Here is an 18414-nt window from a genome sequence, read left to right as displayed (position 1 = left end):
TCTTCCAGAGATTTGAGACTGGGACGGAGGTTCACCTTCCAGCAGGACAATGACCCTAAGCACACTGCTAAAGCAACACTTGAGTGGTTTAAGGGATAGATGTGCCAAGCTTATAGAGACATATCCCAAAAGACTTGCAGCTGTAATTGCAGGTGGCTCTACAAAGTATTGACTTGGGGGGGGGGGGGGGGGGGGGGGTGAATAGTTAGGCACGCTCAAGTTCAGTTTTTTTGTCTTATTTCTTGTTTGTTTCACAAGAAAAAATATTTTGCATCTTCAAAGTGGTAGGCATGTTGTGTAAATCAAATGATACAAACTCCCCCAAAAATCAATTTTAATTCCATGTTGTAAGGCAACAAAATGCTAAAGGGGTGAATACTTTTGCAAGGCACTGTACATAGCTGGCTAGCTATTTAAACAGCTGCCAATTAATTAGGGCCGATTTCAAGTTTTCATAATCGGTAAACAGCATTTTTGGACACCGATTATGGCCGATTACATTGCAATCCACGAGGAAATTGCGTGGCAGGCTGACCACCTGTTACGTGAGTGCAGCAAGGAGCCAAGGTAAGTTGCAAGCTAGCATCAAACTTACCTTATAAAAAAACAATCAATCTTCACATAATCACTAGTTAACTACACATGGTTGATGATATTACTAGGTTAACTAGCTTGTTCTTCATTGCATATAAATTAACAGCCACTGCATTGATTATCATCGAATCACAGCCTACTTCAACTTCGCCAAACGGGTGATGATTTAACAGAAGCGCATTGCTGAAAAAAGCACAATCTTTGCACAAATGTACCTAACCATAAACATCAATGCCTTTCTTAAAATCAATACAGAAGTAAATATTTTTAAACCTGCATATTTAGTGAAGAAATTCATATTAGCAGGCAATATTAACTAGGGAAATTGTGTCACTTCTCTTGCGTTCAGTGCAAGCAGAGTCAGGGTATATGCAACAGTTTGGGCCGCCTGGTTCGTTGTGAACTAACTAATTTGCCAGAATTTTACATAATTATTACATAACATTGAAGGTTGTGCAATGTAACAGCAATATTTAGACTTAGGGATGCCACCCCTTGGATAAAATACGGAACGGTTCCGTATTTCACTGAAAGAATAAACATTTTGTTTTCGAAATGATAGTTTCCGGATTTGACCATATTAATGACCAAAGGCTTGTATTTCTGTGTTTATTATATTATAATTAAGTCTATGATTTGATATTTGATAGAGCAGACTGACTGAGCGGTGGTAGGCAGCAGCGGGCTCATAAGCATTCATTCAAACAGTACTTTCCTGCATTTGCTAGCAGCTCTTAGCAATGCTTGATCACAGCGCTGTTTTTGACTTCAAGCCTATCAACTCCTGAGATTAGGCTGGCAATACTAAAGTGCCTATTAGAACAGCCAATAGTCAAAGGTATATGAAATACAAATGGTATAATAACTACAAACTAAAACTTCTTAACTTGGAATATTGAAGAACTGGGAATATTGAACCACCAGCTTTCTTATGTTCTGGGCAAGGAACTTAAACGTTAGCTTTTTTACATGGCACATATTGCACTTTTACTTTTTTCTCCAACACTGTGTTTTGCATTATTTAAACCAAATTGAGCATGTTTCATTATTTATTTGAGACTAAATAGATTTATGTACTATATTTAGTTAAAATAAAAGTGTTAATTCAGTATTGTGTTAATTGTCATTATTACAAATATATATACAGTTGAAGTCAGAAGTTTACGTACACATTAGCCAAATAGATTTAAACTTAGTTTCACAATTCTTGACATTTAATCCTAGTAATAATTCCCTGTCTTAGTTCAGTTAGGATCACCACTGTATTTTAAGAATGTGAAATGTCAGAATAATAATAGAGAATGATTTATTTCAGCTTCTATTTCTTTCATCACATTCCCAGTGGGTCAGGGGTTTACATACACTCAATTAGTATTTGATAGCATTGCCTTTAAATTGTTTACTTGGGTCAAACGTTTCAGGTAGCCTTTCACAAGCTTCCCACAATAAGTTGGGTGAATTTTGGCCCATTCCTCCTGACAGAGCTAATGTAACTGAGTCAGGTTTGTTGGGCTCCTTGCTCACACACGCTTTTTCAGTTCTGCCCACACATTTTCTATAGGATTGATGTCAGGGCTTTGTGATGGCCACTCCAATACCTTGACTTTGTTGTCCTTAAGCCATTTTGCCACAACTTTGGAAGTATGCTTGGGGTCATTGTCCATTTGGAAGACCCATTTGCGACCAAGCTTTAACTTCCTGACTGATGTATTGAGATGTTGCTTCAATATATCCACGTAATTGTCCTCCCTCATGGTGCTATTTTTTGATGTGCACCAGTCCCTCCTGCAGCAAAGCACCCCCACAACATGATGCTGTCACCCCCGTGCTTCACGGTTGAGATGGTGTTCTTCGGGCTTGCAAACCTCCCCCTTTTCCCTCCAAACATAACAATGGTCTTTATGGCCAAACAGTTCTATATTTGTTTCATCAGACCAGAGGACATTTCTCCAAAAAGTACAATCTTTGTCCCCATGTGCAGTTGCAAACCATAGTCTGGGTTTTTTGGGCGGTTTTGGAGCAGTGGCTTCTTCCTTGCTGAGCGGCCTTTCAGGTTATGTCGATATAGGACTCGTTTTACTGTGGATATAGATACTTTTGTACCTGTTTCCTCCAACATCTTCACAAGGTCCTTTGCTTTTGTTCTGGGATTGATTTGCACTTTTCGCACCAAAGTACGTTCACCTCTAGGAGACAGAACACATCTCCTTCCTGAGCCGTATGACAGCTGTGTGGTCCCATTGTGTTTATACTTGCGTACTATTGTTTGTACAGATGAACGTGGTACCTTCAGGTGTTTGGAAATTGGATGAACCAGACTTGTGGAAGTCTACAATTTATTTTCGGAGGTCTTGTCCGATTTCTTTTGATGTTAAGCAAAGACGCACTGAGTTTGAAGGTAGGCCTTGAAATACATCCACAGGTACACCTCCAATTGACTCAAATGATGTCAATTAGCCTATCAGAATCTTCTAAAGCCATGACATAATTTTCTGTAATTTTTCAAGCTGTTTAAAGGCACAGTCAACTTAGTGTATGTAAACTTCTGACCCACTGGAATTGTGATACAGTGAATTCTAAGTGAAATAATCTGTCTGTAAACAATTGTTGGAAAAATTACTTGTGTCATGCACAATGTAGATTTCCTAACCAATTTGCAAAAACTACAGTTTGTTAACAAGAAATGTGTGGAGTGGTTGAAAAACGAGTTTTAATGACTCCAACCTAAGTGAATGTAAACTTCCGACTTCAACTGTAAAAGAAGAAAAAAAAGACGATTAATCGTTATCGACTTTTTTTGGTCCTGCAATAAATCGGTATCGGTGTTGAACAATCATAGTCGGTTGACCTCTAGTCCAGTTACCACATTCACCAAGTCATATGGGCTCCAAGTCTACTCCCACACATGACTACACACACAGTCACAGGCTGAATGAAAACAATGTTGGTAGCACTATTACCGGTAACTGTAGGGAATAACCTACATACTTGACTACTACAAGGGCTCCCGAGTGGTACAGCAGTCTAAGGCACTGCATCTCAGTGCTAGAGGCGTCACTACAGACACAGGTTCGATTCCAGGCTGTATCACAACCAGCCGTGATTGGGAGTGCCATAGGGAGGCGCAAATAAGAATTTGTTCTTAACTGACTTGCCTAGTTAAATAAAGGTTAAAAAAATAATGAAACAAGGGCAGGGTAATTACATGGGTTTGCCTAGGCCTGTTTCACAGTCGATTCACTGTTACAAAGGGAAACGCCTGTCCTATATAGGCTAATGTTGGTGTGACCAAACTTCCTTCAAAAACCTTTGTTTAAATCAACAGGGTAGTGTAGACATGAGATCTGTCATCAACAAACGCCAGGCTGCTCCATTTAATCCATCATTAAAATGTCACCAATGCACACAAACAGGGCTGTGGAATCCAGAGGCCACAGAGAGAAACGCTGTCTCACACATTGCTGTAATAGCAGCAACAGCCTCGGCTCTGGGCCCAGCGCCAGCCGAGGACAAAGGGACATTTACTCCCTGAGAACGAGACAGATTCCTCAAATGCCCAGCATAGACAAGACTAAACGAGTGAATTAATGTAACGTGTTGTCACGTTCTAAGTACCACAAGCCTCTTGATACCCATGTCTATGAGGCTAGCGTGGACCATACACAGTACACACAAACATGTATAATGCCCAGACTGACAGAGAGCCTACTCCCTCAAACAAATGTCATAGAAAAAAAGTAATATTCCATCAGTAACACTAATGACAGAAATAAGCACTCACTAAAGCTGTAGTACTACATATTATTCATACTGTTGTCAGAAATGCTCTCTGTCCAGTCCTGCTGTGATTTGTACTACACTTGCTCTGCCCTCTTCTACTACATGATCATGGGCTGCCCGCCCAGAGGTGATTATGGGGTAGATAAACTAAGCGGCCTTGAACCTCTGCTCCTGTGGGGGCAGTGCCAACCAGCTATGCTACTACTCAACCACTGGTTCCACAGATAATGCCAGCCCTAAGTATCTGATACTAGTAGAGAAAAACATGTACCCTGTTCACCTCCAAAAACACTGAGCACTTGGATATCTGATAACATGAGTAGTGAATGTGTCGGTGAATCACACCTTTACTTTGCATTCAAGGATAAACCTGTCTTGCCCAAGCTACTGTATGTTCATACACAAGGCATGAGTTGATTACGGAACTGGAATTTGATCAGCACTAAAGTTGTTTTACTGTCAGTGTTGTTGATTATAACTGATGGGGAGTGGTCTATCATGCACTGATCAAAGGGAAAGGTGTTAGGAGAGTAGGCAAAAGGCTGTTTCTCTGTGGGGCTCATGGGGTTTCTTCTGCTCGGAAAGCACTTAACATCCATAACAGCACTGTCAACATGTTGGGGATCATCACAAGTTGGTGATTTTGGTTAACCTAAATTGGATTGCTTGTTAAAAGCATTGCAGTTAAGGCTCCAGGAAATACTAGCTCTACCAGCACGTGTGAGAGACGTATCTGATATCCAGTAACGGATCGGCAGACAGTTAAAGACCAGATAAATTACACTGACGTGACCCAGTTTCATTTCACCCTCTGTATTCATCGTTTTTACCCGCAGATTTAAAATCAGTTCTGTTCTCTTTAGGGCTGACCCCATTTAGTCGATCGATCGATTGTTTGGTCGATAGGCTTTTGGTCGACCAAGATTTTAGTCGAGCAATAGCAAGACACCATAAAACAACTGTCTGATTCACGCCTGTCTGAGTGGACTAATCCATTGTGGAGGCCGTGGGGATGGCACAGTCCATCACTCTGAGATGTGCTACTGAAATTCTATAAGGTTATATTATGTCAGAACAACAGTGCAACATTAATAAAAATGCACTTTCTTCCTCATTGGATAGTGGTCGCTATCTGCGGTTCTGAAACACATCAGTGCGCTGTTGAATTGGCGCCTTTTCCTAGACCATGTTGCTATGTGCATAATAGCAAAGTTAATCAGCATAATGGTGTTGAGAACAATGCGGCGGAGGCAGCAGCAGAATGAGATGAAGAAAAAAAACAGCCCTTGCCTTGTCTAAGAAAAGTGAGAGGAAACCAACTTAATTAGGTCTCTCGTTTTAGAATTAATTTACTGTTGTTTACACTGTTCCAAATTGTCCGAAAAACTATAAGCCTCCTTTTTCTTGATCTCATTATCATTATCCTCATAATAAGTAATGTCTTTATCAGTAGTAGGCTTAGTATAGCAGCCTTGTATAACCACCATCGAGCTGAAAGCCTAAGAGCACATCCTGTTTAGTCTTAATACCAAAACTAACTTAGGACTATATTTCAATACTTATATAGGCTACTGTGTCAATCAATAATTTATTCAAGTCACCACACAGCATAGGAGTCATTCCTGACTTTAAACGCAATCAAGCATTTTAGTTTTAAAATAAAGCGTCCCTTGAATAATTAGCATAAACAATAAAACCGTTCCATTTTGGAAATTGCATTCACCAATGAATGTAACTGTTTTTAGTCTTTGCTGTAATAAAGACTTACAACACGCTCTGGTACATTTATTTAAAGGCTGAATACATTATCCTTACCTTTTTCTTGAACTCCAGTATTTTCCGCAACTAGTCAAATTTATTCCACACATCTGACTTCCCCTTTACCTCCTGAGCAACCAGTAAACATTCCCATTTCGAGTTTGTCATGTCCTCTGCATCCATTTTGCTGTTATTGTGTTCAGAGTTTGTTATAGCCAATTTATTGATGTGATTATGATATGCTATAGGGCAGGCCCTATTGGTCACGTGCATGCGATGCCCACGTGTCACGTAAAGAGAGCAAGGGTTGAGGGAACAGGGAATGTGTTTCCTAAACAAATTAGGGATTTCGATAACAGAACTTTTCGGGTCAGAAATGGCTGTAATTATGTTGCAGCTTCAGCAACACGGACAGCGCGATAAACATGTTCTGTGGTGGTCGCTGCAGCAGGGAGGAGAGTGAATGGGTGCAAGTCAGTGTCACTGTCATTTTTTTCAACACAGCGCAATAAGTCTAAGTTAGTCCGGCACAACCAAATCAGTTGCAATCCGACTGCCTTTAATCATTTGTGTCTTAATTATTTCATCAAACAGTGTGCTTAAACCATTAGACAAGCTCAGTGCATATGGTTGATTTGATTAAAACACATAGGATGTGTCTATATATGGAAAAATACACGTTTGAACATTTCTACCAATCGATTAGTGAAAGAACAGACGACTGACTCTTGGTCAACCAATAATTGTTGTCGGGGACAGCCCTAGTTCTCTGCTCTCTTGGGATGTCAAGTGTCTGGAGATTGCTGTGGGATTTTGACAGTTTAATTACTGTTGGGTTTATTTTTGTGCACTCCTCATCCTGCCAGTTGAGATGTGTGTTAATTATGCAAACTAGCTTCAGCGGGGAGAGATGAGACAGTGCTAATTTGGTCGTTTTCAAAACCTTGAGGGAACACAGTTCTAAACGCTGCAGATAGAAAAAGCAGCATGTATGTTCTTTCTCTGAACATTCTACAACATGTCTGCCATTGCAACCCATTGAATGGGACCTTGGTGGTCTGGTGACTCCTGAGCTGATTCCTGCATTCCTTCCTGTCTGCAACACTAAACATCCATGCCCTCACTGTGTGTTGGACTAGTGCTGCCTGGGAAACCTTTAATAGGTGCTCCTGTGAGTGTTCCCAATCTGCACAAGGCACAGCCGGCGGTTGGATTAGCCCCAGATTAACAGCATTATAGTGGCAGGGTGACATGCAGACTGGCTGTCTGCTGGAGAACTAGGCTGGTTGCCCAAACCCAGAGGGGACGGAAAGGGCTGATGAGAGAAAGCAGCAGACAAGCTGGACAGGGACTACTACAGCAAGCCAAATCCAGACAGACCAGACACCATTTTGCTCATGCAAGCACGCACACACACACACACACACACACACACACACACACACACACACACGCACACTTCAAACCCCTTTCAACCCCTTGTAATCTTGTGTTCAACACATATCGTAGGATTGGGCGACCCTCTTTTTAGAGCAGTGTGTGTAGTGACCAGCTACACAAGTGGTACACCGTCCCACTTCCTCAGACTGAGCCTTTGAGATTGAATTATGACACCATGGATGCAGGAAATCCTCCTTGTGACCCAATTCTGACAGATTGGTCACTTCAATTGGACAGGGATTCAGATTCAGCCAAACCTAATAGGAGGGGCTTGCAGACTCCCTGGCCGGGATTGCATCATTGTGCTACTTTGATAAATTTTTCTTTAGCACAACCAACCAATGAGTCATTTTACTACTCATACTACTCTACTACTTTATTCTTTAGGTTGATCTGAAATGTACCATATTTCAGGCATTAAAAGTGACTTCTCAAACCACTCACTGACTCACCAATGAGTATGTCTGTTGTCAGTGTGGGTGTATAGCCAGCGCATGCAACTCAATGTCTGTGTATTTGTGTGCTAAGCATGTGTTATCCGAAGCCTATGAATGAACGGCCATCTGATCCCAGCCCTACAACAACTTTCAGGCTAAAACTTTGAGTCAGGGGTTCTATGCTGGTCCCTGGTACACAGAGCACTGATCAAATCCCCTCTGAAAAGGCCCAGCTGTCTAACTGCAAAGCACTTCAGTGAGCACGGTGCCAGAAGCTGCTCAATTATTGATTGTATATGCAGTACTCTCTAATCAGACTATAAAAGGCCTTTGACTATAAGGCAATAAAAAGGCAAGCGACAGGGGATTGCTACTGAAATAGCTACTGGCCTTCAACTGACTTCTAAGCAAGGTAAACTCCAACGAACATCAGTTGACCTGAGTGATAAATTCATAACAGTATGTTTTGAAATAGTATTGTTAGCAATCAATACCTGCTTAATTTCTGTTTGGCTCACAAATCGTCAGCTATCCATTTGCTTTGACCATAGCAGTAAAACCAAACAAATACATGCATTATTAAAGCATTTGGCAAGGAGGCAGCTAGATCCTTGGCAAGGATGCGGTGTTACTACTTAACTTACCACACGCACACCTTTTAACGTGCAACTAAGACGAAGCAGAATAAACAATAACACAAGAATGTCAAAATGGTTAAACAAGCTTTTTAGCTAACTTGGCTGGATGATCTAGCAACGGGATCTAACGTTAGCTGGATCATATGATCATCAATGTCATGGTGGGAAAATGTATGACATGGAACTTGTCATTGAATTTTACATGTCTCACTTCAAACTCACCAAAATAGGAATCTAGTTAACTGGTTTGATAATTCAACCAGTGGTTGACAGCGTTGATAGCTAACGTTAGCTAGTTTCCCGTTTTATCACGATGGCGTGCTGGCAGCTAGCTGGTTAACAATACGGTTGCTTTCGCTAACATTGCCTAGCTAAACGAGCTAAAGAACAATACAAATACATTGCTGCTAGCTAGCTAATTTTCGCCACAAACTGTCACCTGCTAATAATAATAGCTCACGTATTAGCGTGACAAATGACTGTTAGTAACGTTAGCAGTGGAATGAAACAAGCATCTGTGCGATGTAGCTGCCTAGCTACCATTACTAGCAAGCTGGCTAGCTACGTGGTTACCAGAATCAGGGCGATTCATCATCCACGTTAACCAGCTAGGTAACGTTAGCTAGCTAGGCTTACGACGTTTAATACCAATCGGTTCAAAACTCTGTGCAGGCAGGAGTACTTTATAAAATACTGAATCTTACTTTGATAAAGGTGAGTCAATAAATCCGTATTTTCTGTTCATTCATTCATGGTTGTTTTAATAGTGAGAGAGGCATACGCTACGGTGGCATTTGATTGTTCACAACGTACTTTCCTTAAAGAAAGGATTCGAATAGGACACGCCCTTGAAGATGGGGCTTGGAGTCCACTTTTCAAGACAGACCACTACAACACCATTGGATGTCATTGGTCATCAATCTTAGCGTAGACGAACAGGATTGGTTCAGCTAAGTGCGTCACATTTTCCCGACGTTTTGGTATACGATAGAGGATTTCTAAACGCCCATTGGATAATATCTCTGTCTGTTTTTGTGGGTACGTTTTTCCCCCGCCCTGGTAGCCTTCGTTCCCGCCTGTAAATGTAAATGTTTTATCATTTTTTCGCACAGGCAAGCTTTTTTTGCCCATGGACACCCTCCCATGGACCCCAATCATACTTTAACAAAAAAACACATTTTCACATCTTGTATCATCAGGTGAATGAAAAACTGCCCTGCATTCATAACCAATTGGGAAGATGGTATATTTACCACATATGACTGGGAAAAATCCACTTGAACGTCCCTATGCACACACACTGGACTCTACCCACACATTCACACTGACACCCCAACACACGCACACAATACGTACATACACACATGCATACTGACGCCAAACACACAACACTGCTACTGTCTATTATCGATCATGTTGCCTAGTCACTTTACCCCGGCCCTACTATATGTAGACAGCTACCTCAATTACTAGTACTCCCTGTATATAGCCATATTATTTTTACTCGTTATTGTTATTCGTTATTCTTTGTGTATTTATTCCTTGTGTCACTATTTGTATGTTCATTTTTTTAAATCTTTGTCTTTGACACTGCGTTGTTGGGGGAAAAAAACCTGTAAGAAAGCATTTCACTGTTAGTCTACACTTGTTATTTACGGAAATGGTATTTCCAACTGGTAATTACAAGTGGAAAACTCATCTATAATCCCTGAGCTCTGAATTCTCCCACATGCTGACCTCTGATGTCACCTACTAAGGAAATGACCTCAACAACAGCATTTTAAGCAGTTAAACGTAACAAAACATTATTTATAAAAAGCAATCTATATATTAATATGTTTTTTATTACTAAAATTTGTTTACAGGCATAATATCTGTACTTTTAGTTTATGGTTGAAGCAGATTGTTGGCCATTGGCCAATCGGCGTTTCTCAATGAGTTCAAAGCATGTGAATGAATGCATGCATTCAACTGATATTTACGACTTCACAACTGATAATTGCCACCTTCACACTTGGGTTATGAATGCAGCAATATCCAGGGGAGTCAGGCTGCATTTAGGCTGCGCAATTCAGATCTTTTCCCCACTAATTGGTCTTTTGAATAATCACATCAGATATTTTGGCTGCCTGTGTAAAAATATCAGAATCTGTCTGCCTGTGCAGCCATAGACAGGTAGACCAATTCTGATATTTTTTTCACTAATTGGTCTTTTGACCAATCGGTTCTGTGAAAAAGATGTTTGGTCAAAAGACCAACTAGTGGAAAAAAGATCAAAATTGGGCTGGCTGTGTGAGCGCTGCAGTGTTGCTTTCAACTTAGGTAAGACAACCACATTTCACACAGTCATTGCAAGTAAAACCTTCCTCAATAAAGCAGCTATCAGCAAAATCAGTGCTTGTAAGAAAAGACACATGTGTGAGAGTGCAAGATACAGTATGTTTGATGGAACATGCTACTTCGATTGGCTGAAAACTATGAGTCAAATTATACACTATGGTCTAATGTTCAGATTGACACTTTGAATTTTCATATTTGGCTATAGCTAAGTCTGTACCCAAAAAATTTAATGGAAACAGCAATAGTCTCTAACATGTCAATTATGGGGTGCCCTGCCCTTGTAAAGGCCTTGTTTCAGCATCTGTTTCAAATACCCAAGATGATTCACCAAGAGAGCACAAAGCAGGCCTAGCTAGACCAACTTCACTGCCCCTGCTCTAAGCCCACTACAGTCTGCCCTGAGGCAAAGTTCATCTGGACAAGCGTCGCTGTTGTGCTCCAAAGAGACTGCATGGCACATTTGATTTCCATGCTGATTTCAATGCTGCTCAGACTCTACCCCTATAAACTTTTCACCCCCTGTAAGCTCTGTCTGAGTGCCCCTTTCATAGGCCTTGATGTGGTAACAGACATCAAAGGCCCTGAGCTGAGCCACAGAAATACATCAGATTCAGGAATGTAAACAGAGATTGTTTGGAGGAAACAATTGCAATGAAAAGTAGACCTTGATGTGTTTTTATTCATACTCAACACGATTGTTGTGCTTTGGGCTTCATGTTTTTGAGGGATCAAATAATGTTTTGATCTGTTCTTATGTTCACAGGCTCCAGCAGTCGACAGACCACTATCTGAGACCACCCACAGCTGCAATGGATGAATTGCTTCATGTCATGTAATTCCTCTAAAACTTTGAAATGGCTTGATATGGAGTGATGATTTGATAAGGATGGCTAAAGAGGAGAAATGTTGTGAAATCACCAGACATCATATGTCCCCTGCTCACTGTCTACTTTCACACTGGGCTGGTAGGCCATTCAGTGCCACCAGCCAGAGACAGAATCTGTCACACCCTGTTTGTGTGTAAGTGCATGCGTTACTGAGTACATACCCTTTACAACGGAAGAAGTACAGTCCCTCACATCCTTCATATTAATTTCCCTTCTGCTGGATTTGAAAATATACATCAATGCATGTGGGAATTTTACATCATAGTCCTTATCTTGCAGATACTAAATTATTCATGAATTGAGCCCAGGGCCCATCCCCCTCATACGCCCAGCCCAACTCCTTCCTGAGCCCAGGGCCCAGCCCACCCCCCCCATCCTAAGCATTACAGTACACTCACTGGGGCTGGAGGTGTAGGTGCAGCCGGTGGTGGTGGGTGGAGATGAATCAGAGTCCACTGAGGCGGTGTCCTCATCCTGGGAGCAGCCGGCCTGGATAGCCCGCAGGTAGCTGTGGCTGCGGGAGCGAAAGCACGTCGGTGTGGGCAGGTTCAGAGCCTCCACCGCCTGGGACTCCCCCTCGCAGTACAGCGAGCGCCCGCAGCCCTGCCCACACACCTGAAAGGACACGTGCAGGTTGACACGTTGGGGGCGGGGACTTAGGCGACTGCTAGCCCGCCACCGCCTGTGAGGCGAAAGCAGTGCAAGTCTCGGGTGGCAGGGCATGCTTCGGAGTAAGGTAGTGGTGTATGGTGAGAGAGTGGGAAGGATCCTGTTTCCCTCAGCTCACAAGAGCCCAATCAAAAGGACTGTTAGATTTACCAAAGAAACTCATGCACTGATTAAGGACAGTATCACTATCTCCAGAGGAAAATGGGCACAGGAGTTATCATGCACAGTCAAAATTGTACTTAATGAAACGGATTGATCAAAAGTAAGCTAATTCAATAACCATGTTGAAGATATCCCATTATATCAATATTCTGTTTGAGCTTTGTGTTCACTGATACAATACAGTGAGTACACAGATTCCATCTGTGAAATACCACATAAAATGTTTAATCAGTGATGACAAGCCAGCGGCGTCAGATTTCCCTTTCCTCTTCCCTGGAGCTAATGCAATCACTGTGACTGAGGCATCAACAGCCTCCCACTACAAGCTGTCCACTCTCTCCACATCATAGTCGTAGTGGTTGTGGTGGTGTCTGATTTTGCTCAGCTCAGCGACGCTATTGATCTACAGGACTTGTTTATTTGTGTAGCACATTTACTATAGGCTCTGGCGTTGACAACATGACACTTTTCCACAACAGCAGATTCACCAGCAGAAATATATCATAATACAACTGTATAGACTGGACAGGAAGTAGGTATTGTAGAGAGACCGACCAGCTGAGTCAACTTCACCTGTCCACCCTGCGATAAGGGCTCGTTTCACTGTTCAAACAGTGCCAGAGTGGAGGAGGAGGAACAATGATAGCCTATTACGCCCCAGACTTCTATACCAGGCTGCTGTGATGTTCAAGGTTTTAATGATGTTGGTAGCAGGTGGAGTCCGTGTTTGTTCGTCCTGCTTTTGCAGTGTGAGGAGGATGCTGGTGCCAGAGTTGGCACATGGTCATCATTGTATCCCCCAAGAAAGAAAGGAGATGTAAACAGGGATGCTCAGTATTCAAATCAAATGATGAAACTTCACACCATTTCATGATATTTACACATTTTTCCTTGGTTGCTGCTTATCTGTTATTTGATCCATTAGAATCTTGCAATACTTTTAACCATGGTTTTGGAATGATTATTACCATCTTGAAACCATCTTTATGGTCTATAATTTTAGCACGCAAGCTGATATTGTCTGTACTCCTTTTTCTACCCAATGAAAAGCCTTGATGGAAAGGCATCGATGTATTACAACCTCTCCTGTATTCGATTTTATGCACAGTTACAGCCATGAACAACAATGCAGATCCTTTGAAGCCTCTTCTCCTGCTAAGGCAGCCATTGTAATCCATCAGGTATCAATCCCGATAAAACGCTGCAGTTCATTCATAAAAAAACTTGCTTTTATCCCAAAGAGATTTTCTTGTCATCTCCCAAATTCAATGAATCAAATATGATTTGACAATAACAAAAGATTCCTGTAAGAGGTAGAGGGTAATTTAACTGCTGTCATCTGTAATATGATGCTATTTTAACTCCATGAGCATATGTGGCGTCGGGTCTTCCATCTGAAAGTAGTCTGGTGGTCTTGATAAAAACCTAGGCTCATGTCTAAAAATTACTTTCAAACATCATTCCTATTCCTGTCTCTTCTGGCTTACTGAATGTTTAACCAACCAGCATCTCACCACACACATAATCTGAAATATTCTATCCCTGCCTGCAGTCACAGACAGAGGATTCTGCTGGCTCTGCAATGCACCATGCTGTCAACATCCTATTAATTTCTGGTTGTTGTTTCAGGCTTGAAGCTTGTCCACACTGAAGGTCTTTGCACTGACTGAGGGCATTCTTTATGAATAATTCATTTTATTCAGTAGTACCTACATCTGTCACACTTCTGTTGTATTTGCTGTATGGGGGTATTATTCCCACACAAACTGACAGGCCTGTTTTAGACCCTGATGAAGAGTGTCCTGTGTAATAGAGAGAGTGGACTTACATACCTGCCCACTGCTCATCATGCTCCTGCCCAGGGTAGCGTAGCTCTGGTGGAAGTCTTTGCCATCGTCCCAGTGCCGCATGGCCATCGGGGGCTCTCCTGGGCTCACCAAGCAGTCCAGGTTGTCCAGGCTCCGATTGGTGGAGAGCTCTCTCAGGGAGGGGAGACAGCTACAGGGAAAGGGGGGAGAATTAGCTGCTGAAATTACCCCTCAACAGTAAGGAAAATACTTGGATGAAGGGTGGGGAGGAAACGTGACGTCTTGGGTTGATGAGAACTGCTGGTGCTGGAGCATCCATTTTCAGTGGATGCTTTGAACCTTCTCCAAACCTCTTGTGATTTTGTGAGATTAAATACCAGTGAGATGAGAGGATATTGGGGTGTAGCTGGGTATCAAAATGACAGCACAGAGGAAACATTGAGTCGTCAGTAAACATCAAAACAAAAGGGAGCAAATTTGAGTTATTTTTTGCTTTGTAATCATTAATGGAATCTGCTGAGACGGAGATCGTTTCCTCTGTTCTGACTTGTCTGTAAGAAGGCACCTGTTAGTGGGAATGTGTGTGCCGGGGTGAGGGTGGAAGGGGTTTGTATGGGGGATCAGTGGTTTATAATGAGAGACATGACTGGATTGGCTGTGGCTGGGATACTAACACACCACTCGGAGCACTTGGTAATAGATGGGGCGTGGGAAGGGGCACGACACAAAGCACTGGGGTGGTTAGAGAGAAGCGGCAGCAGCGGTGGGCATGTGTGAGTGGAGGGCCGTGCTGCCCCCCTCCATAAGACACTGACCTGGCCAAATGCTGCATTGAGCATGCACTCTGTAGCGGAGACCACAGTACCCCATTATCCTTCAGCATGAGAGCGTAGCAGCGAGGCCTGCCGGTTTGGGTGGTGGGGAACATGACAAAACATTTCACCTTTTTGACCTCAAATGGAAACTTTTGGTTACCTGTTGCTGGTAGGTGATTTCCTTTTCCTATAAATGAACATCCCCTAAGAACATGTTAAGCTGATATGTACTCCTAATGAACAAGGGTCTGTTGCAGCCTGCAGGTTTTACCTTGCATATACTGTAGAAACTGTTCCACATCAGTGTCAGGATTCTGCCCCCTGCTGTCCATTTGTGGTAGCCACTTTAATTGAATTGTATTGTTATATTCAACTCTCTTTTAGAGCAGGCAGGTTTCCATGCAGGTTGTCTGTAGCTACTTCTCTATAAAATAATACGTTCCCTCGGACATCCCATGTTATCTGTTCTGTCATGACATAGATTGATAAGGAGAAACAAACCCCTCACTCGAGACATATCTAAACAGTATTAACTACAGTATGATCTACATGCATATTTCCTCCTGAGGCTGTTTCACTCACTTGTGCAGAGGTGGTGGAGGCTGCTGCTCGCTCAGGGACTGATGGGTGGCCTTCAAGTAGCTCTGGCGGCGGGCAGCTGTTTTGGGTGAGGGTTTGGGGCTTCCCTCCGACTCCTCGCTGTCGTGGTCCACGTCCCCCATGGCCTTGACGTAGCTGCCACTACGCATTCTCCGGCAGGGGATCTCCAGACCCCCGGGCCGGCCCCGGCCCCCCAGCGTAGCGCTCCAGTCCCCCAGGGGAATCTATAGACAGCATGGGGCCACAATGAGTCACCAAACCTTCAACTCCACTTTATCAGACAGTCTTTCAACTAGCTTAATGAGAGAAACCTTGAATGGGTCATTTCATGTGAATGTACTGTGTGTGTATTTGAAATGAAAGTATTTGAATAATGGGATTATAGACTGTAAATGTCAAGATGCAGTAGCTAGAAAGGGATTCAAATGAATTAGGTTTTAAAACAAATCTCCTAATTTCAGGGAACAGTAAAGCTGTGAGGGGAATTAGGGGGTGCAGTGGATGCTAGTGCCTGCATAATACTCACTTGGCCTCCTACCTGGAGGTACTGACAGGTCAGGTCCTGGTGACACGACTTGGTTTTGAGCAGCGTCCTGTTAACTGTGGCTGAGCCCTTCTGGAGCACCTGCCTGGCCTGGTTGAGGGTCAGTGTGGACCAGGAGCCTCTCTTCACCAGGGTGCTCTCCCTGCTGCCTCCTCCCACCAGCTCCCCTCCCCTGGTCCCTGCCAGCGCTTGCGGGCAGGCCAGGTACTTGAGGTCGCTGCTGCTCTTGGAGGCCTTGAGTGTGTGAGCAGAGATGGTGTTGTAGCCCTGTGGGAGGTGCCTTGGAGGGGCCTGGCTGTCCGACACCGCCCTGCCTAACGTCATCATGCTAAGTGGGTTACGGTAGCCCACGGCGATAGTGCCAGCTTTGGTGGTGGTGTCACTCTCCAGGGCATTGTCTGAGCTCCAGAGTCCCAGTGCATTCGGCCTGCTAGGTTGCTGCTTCAGCGTCTCAGTCTTAGCCCTGTCTTTACTCTTACTCCTGCGGGTCTGCCTGGTCCCCTCTTCACCTCCCCCTGTAGTGCTGTTCATGTTGCCCTTGACCACCGAGCCCTCCAGGGACTGGGACTTGTTAAAGAGCTTCTGGACAGAGTGCATGATGTGACGGATGCGTCCGGGACTCTCGCTGCGCTGCTTGGCCACCCTACCCCGGTGGAACTGGAGGGTACTGAAGCCATCCCTTTGCAGAGGTAGGTGCTTCTCCAGCTGGTCCAACAGGTTAGATGGCAGCCGGTTCATCTTGGCCGCTGCTGCAGAGGAGATGGTAACTGATCCACTGGTGATCATGGGAGCCCCTCTAAGACCCAGGCCCATGGACATGGAGGTGGACAGGGTGCCCGCCCGGCTGCCCACAGGCCCACCTCCGGCAGGGACCATGTAGCCCTGGGAGTAGTCCGGGGAGTAGTCAGCCTGCTCTTGTTGGGAGGTGAAGTGGAGGCGGGGGAAGGTGCTGCTGTTGGACATCTGGTTGAGGGGCAGCAGGCACTCCGAAGGCAGGGATTGGGGGTTGGGGCCCTGGTAGAGTTGGTGGGGGTCCAGGGTGCCGTAGTGGTTCATGGTGGGGCTCAGAAGGAAGGGGCCGTGGGCGTCAGAGGTCAAGGGGTACAGGGGCTTCTTTGGGGCCCCCGATGGCTCACAGGAGTCTGACAGGTGACGGCTGCGATTGGCTCCTAACCCTTTCATGGTTGTCACAGCGCAGGTCTGCTGCTGCCCTTAGAACATATCTCCAACTGGGGCGCGTTTACAGCCCTGGAGGGCTCATCCTGGAACAGAGAGGAATATGATATCTTTTAGAATATACAGTATGAGAAAGAGGAGGCAATAGTTAACGTAAGAGTTTGAGTCAGTGGGCTGATAAGAGTTTTATTGCTTCTCATTAAAATGGATTAAATTGAGATGTTTTGTCACTGGCCTACACACAAAGCCCCCATAATGTCAAATTGGAATTATGTTTTTTGTTGTTGTTTTTTTGGACAAATTAATACAAAATTAAAAGTTGAAATGTGTTGAGTCAATAAGTATTCAACCCCATTTTTATGGCAAGCCTCAGGAGTAGGACTGTGCTTAACAAGTCACATAAGTTGCATGGACTCGGTCTGTGTGCAATAATAGTGTTTAACATGATTTTTGAATGACTACCTCATCTCTGTACCTCCATAAAATACAATTATCTATAAGGTAAGAAAAACTGGTTCAGTGTGCTTTCCACCAAACAATAACCTAAAACAGAGAGGGATGCTATGTTACCTAGCTGGCTATGGCTATTCAACACTGGAACTCTTCCAAGTCAAGGTAAGCATTTGGTTTTATTAATTTATTGCCACCGTAACTGCTAAACTGCTTGCTAACTGTACTGTATGATTGTAGTGGGTTTACTAATGCGTTAGTTCTATTAGCTATGTTGTTGACTTGACATTAGCTAATATGGTGACAATGATGTAGA

At 43.5% G+C, this 18414-nt stretch overlaps 1 protein-coding gene and 1 long non-coding RNA gene across 3 annotated transcripts in view; one reads left to right on the top strand and one right to left on the bottom strand.

Moving 5' to 3' along the window:
• Positions 1–17664, bottom strand: part of LOC106566907 (disks large-associated protein 4) — a 30092-nt gene extending 12428 nt beyond the window's left edge. For both annotated transcript variants that reach the window (XM_014135485.3, XM_045693150.2), the window contains exons 1-4: positions 16455–17664; positions 15911–16152; positions 14538–14703; positions 12273–12489 (exon numbers count right to left, since the gene is read on the bottom strand). In XM_014135485.3, coding sequence (XP_013990960.1) covers positions 12273–12489; positions 14538–14703; positions 15911–16152; positions 16455–17654 — 1825 coding nt within the window. In that variant the 5' untranslated portion in view covers positions 17655–17664. The remainder of the gene's footprint in view (positions 1–12272; positions 12490–14537; positions 14704–15910; positions 16153–16454) is intronic.
• LOC123726209 (uncharacterized) lies at positions 8308–13649 on the top strand. Its single transcript, XR_006758554.2, has 2 exons — positions 8308–8421; positions 11751–13649. It is a non-coding gene; the product is annotated as an uncharacterized LOC123726209 (long non-coding RNA).
• Positions 17665–18414: the final 750 nt, after the last annotated feature.

This window comes from Salmo salar, chromosome 13 (genome assembly GCF_965601325.2).
Source record: "Salmo salar chromosome 13, fSalSal1, whole genome shotgun sequence".
Taxonomy (NCBI): domain Eukaryota; kingdom Metazoa; phylum Chordata; class Actinopteri; order Salmoniformes; family Salmonidae; genus Salmo; species Salmo salar.
Note: the sequence above shows the minus strand (reverse complement) of the source record. Positions and strands in the feature narration are given on the sequence as shown.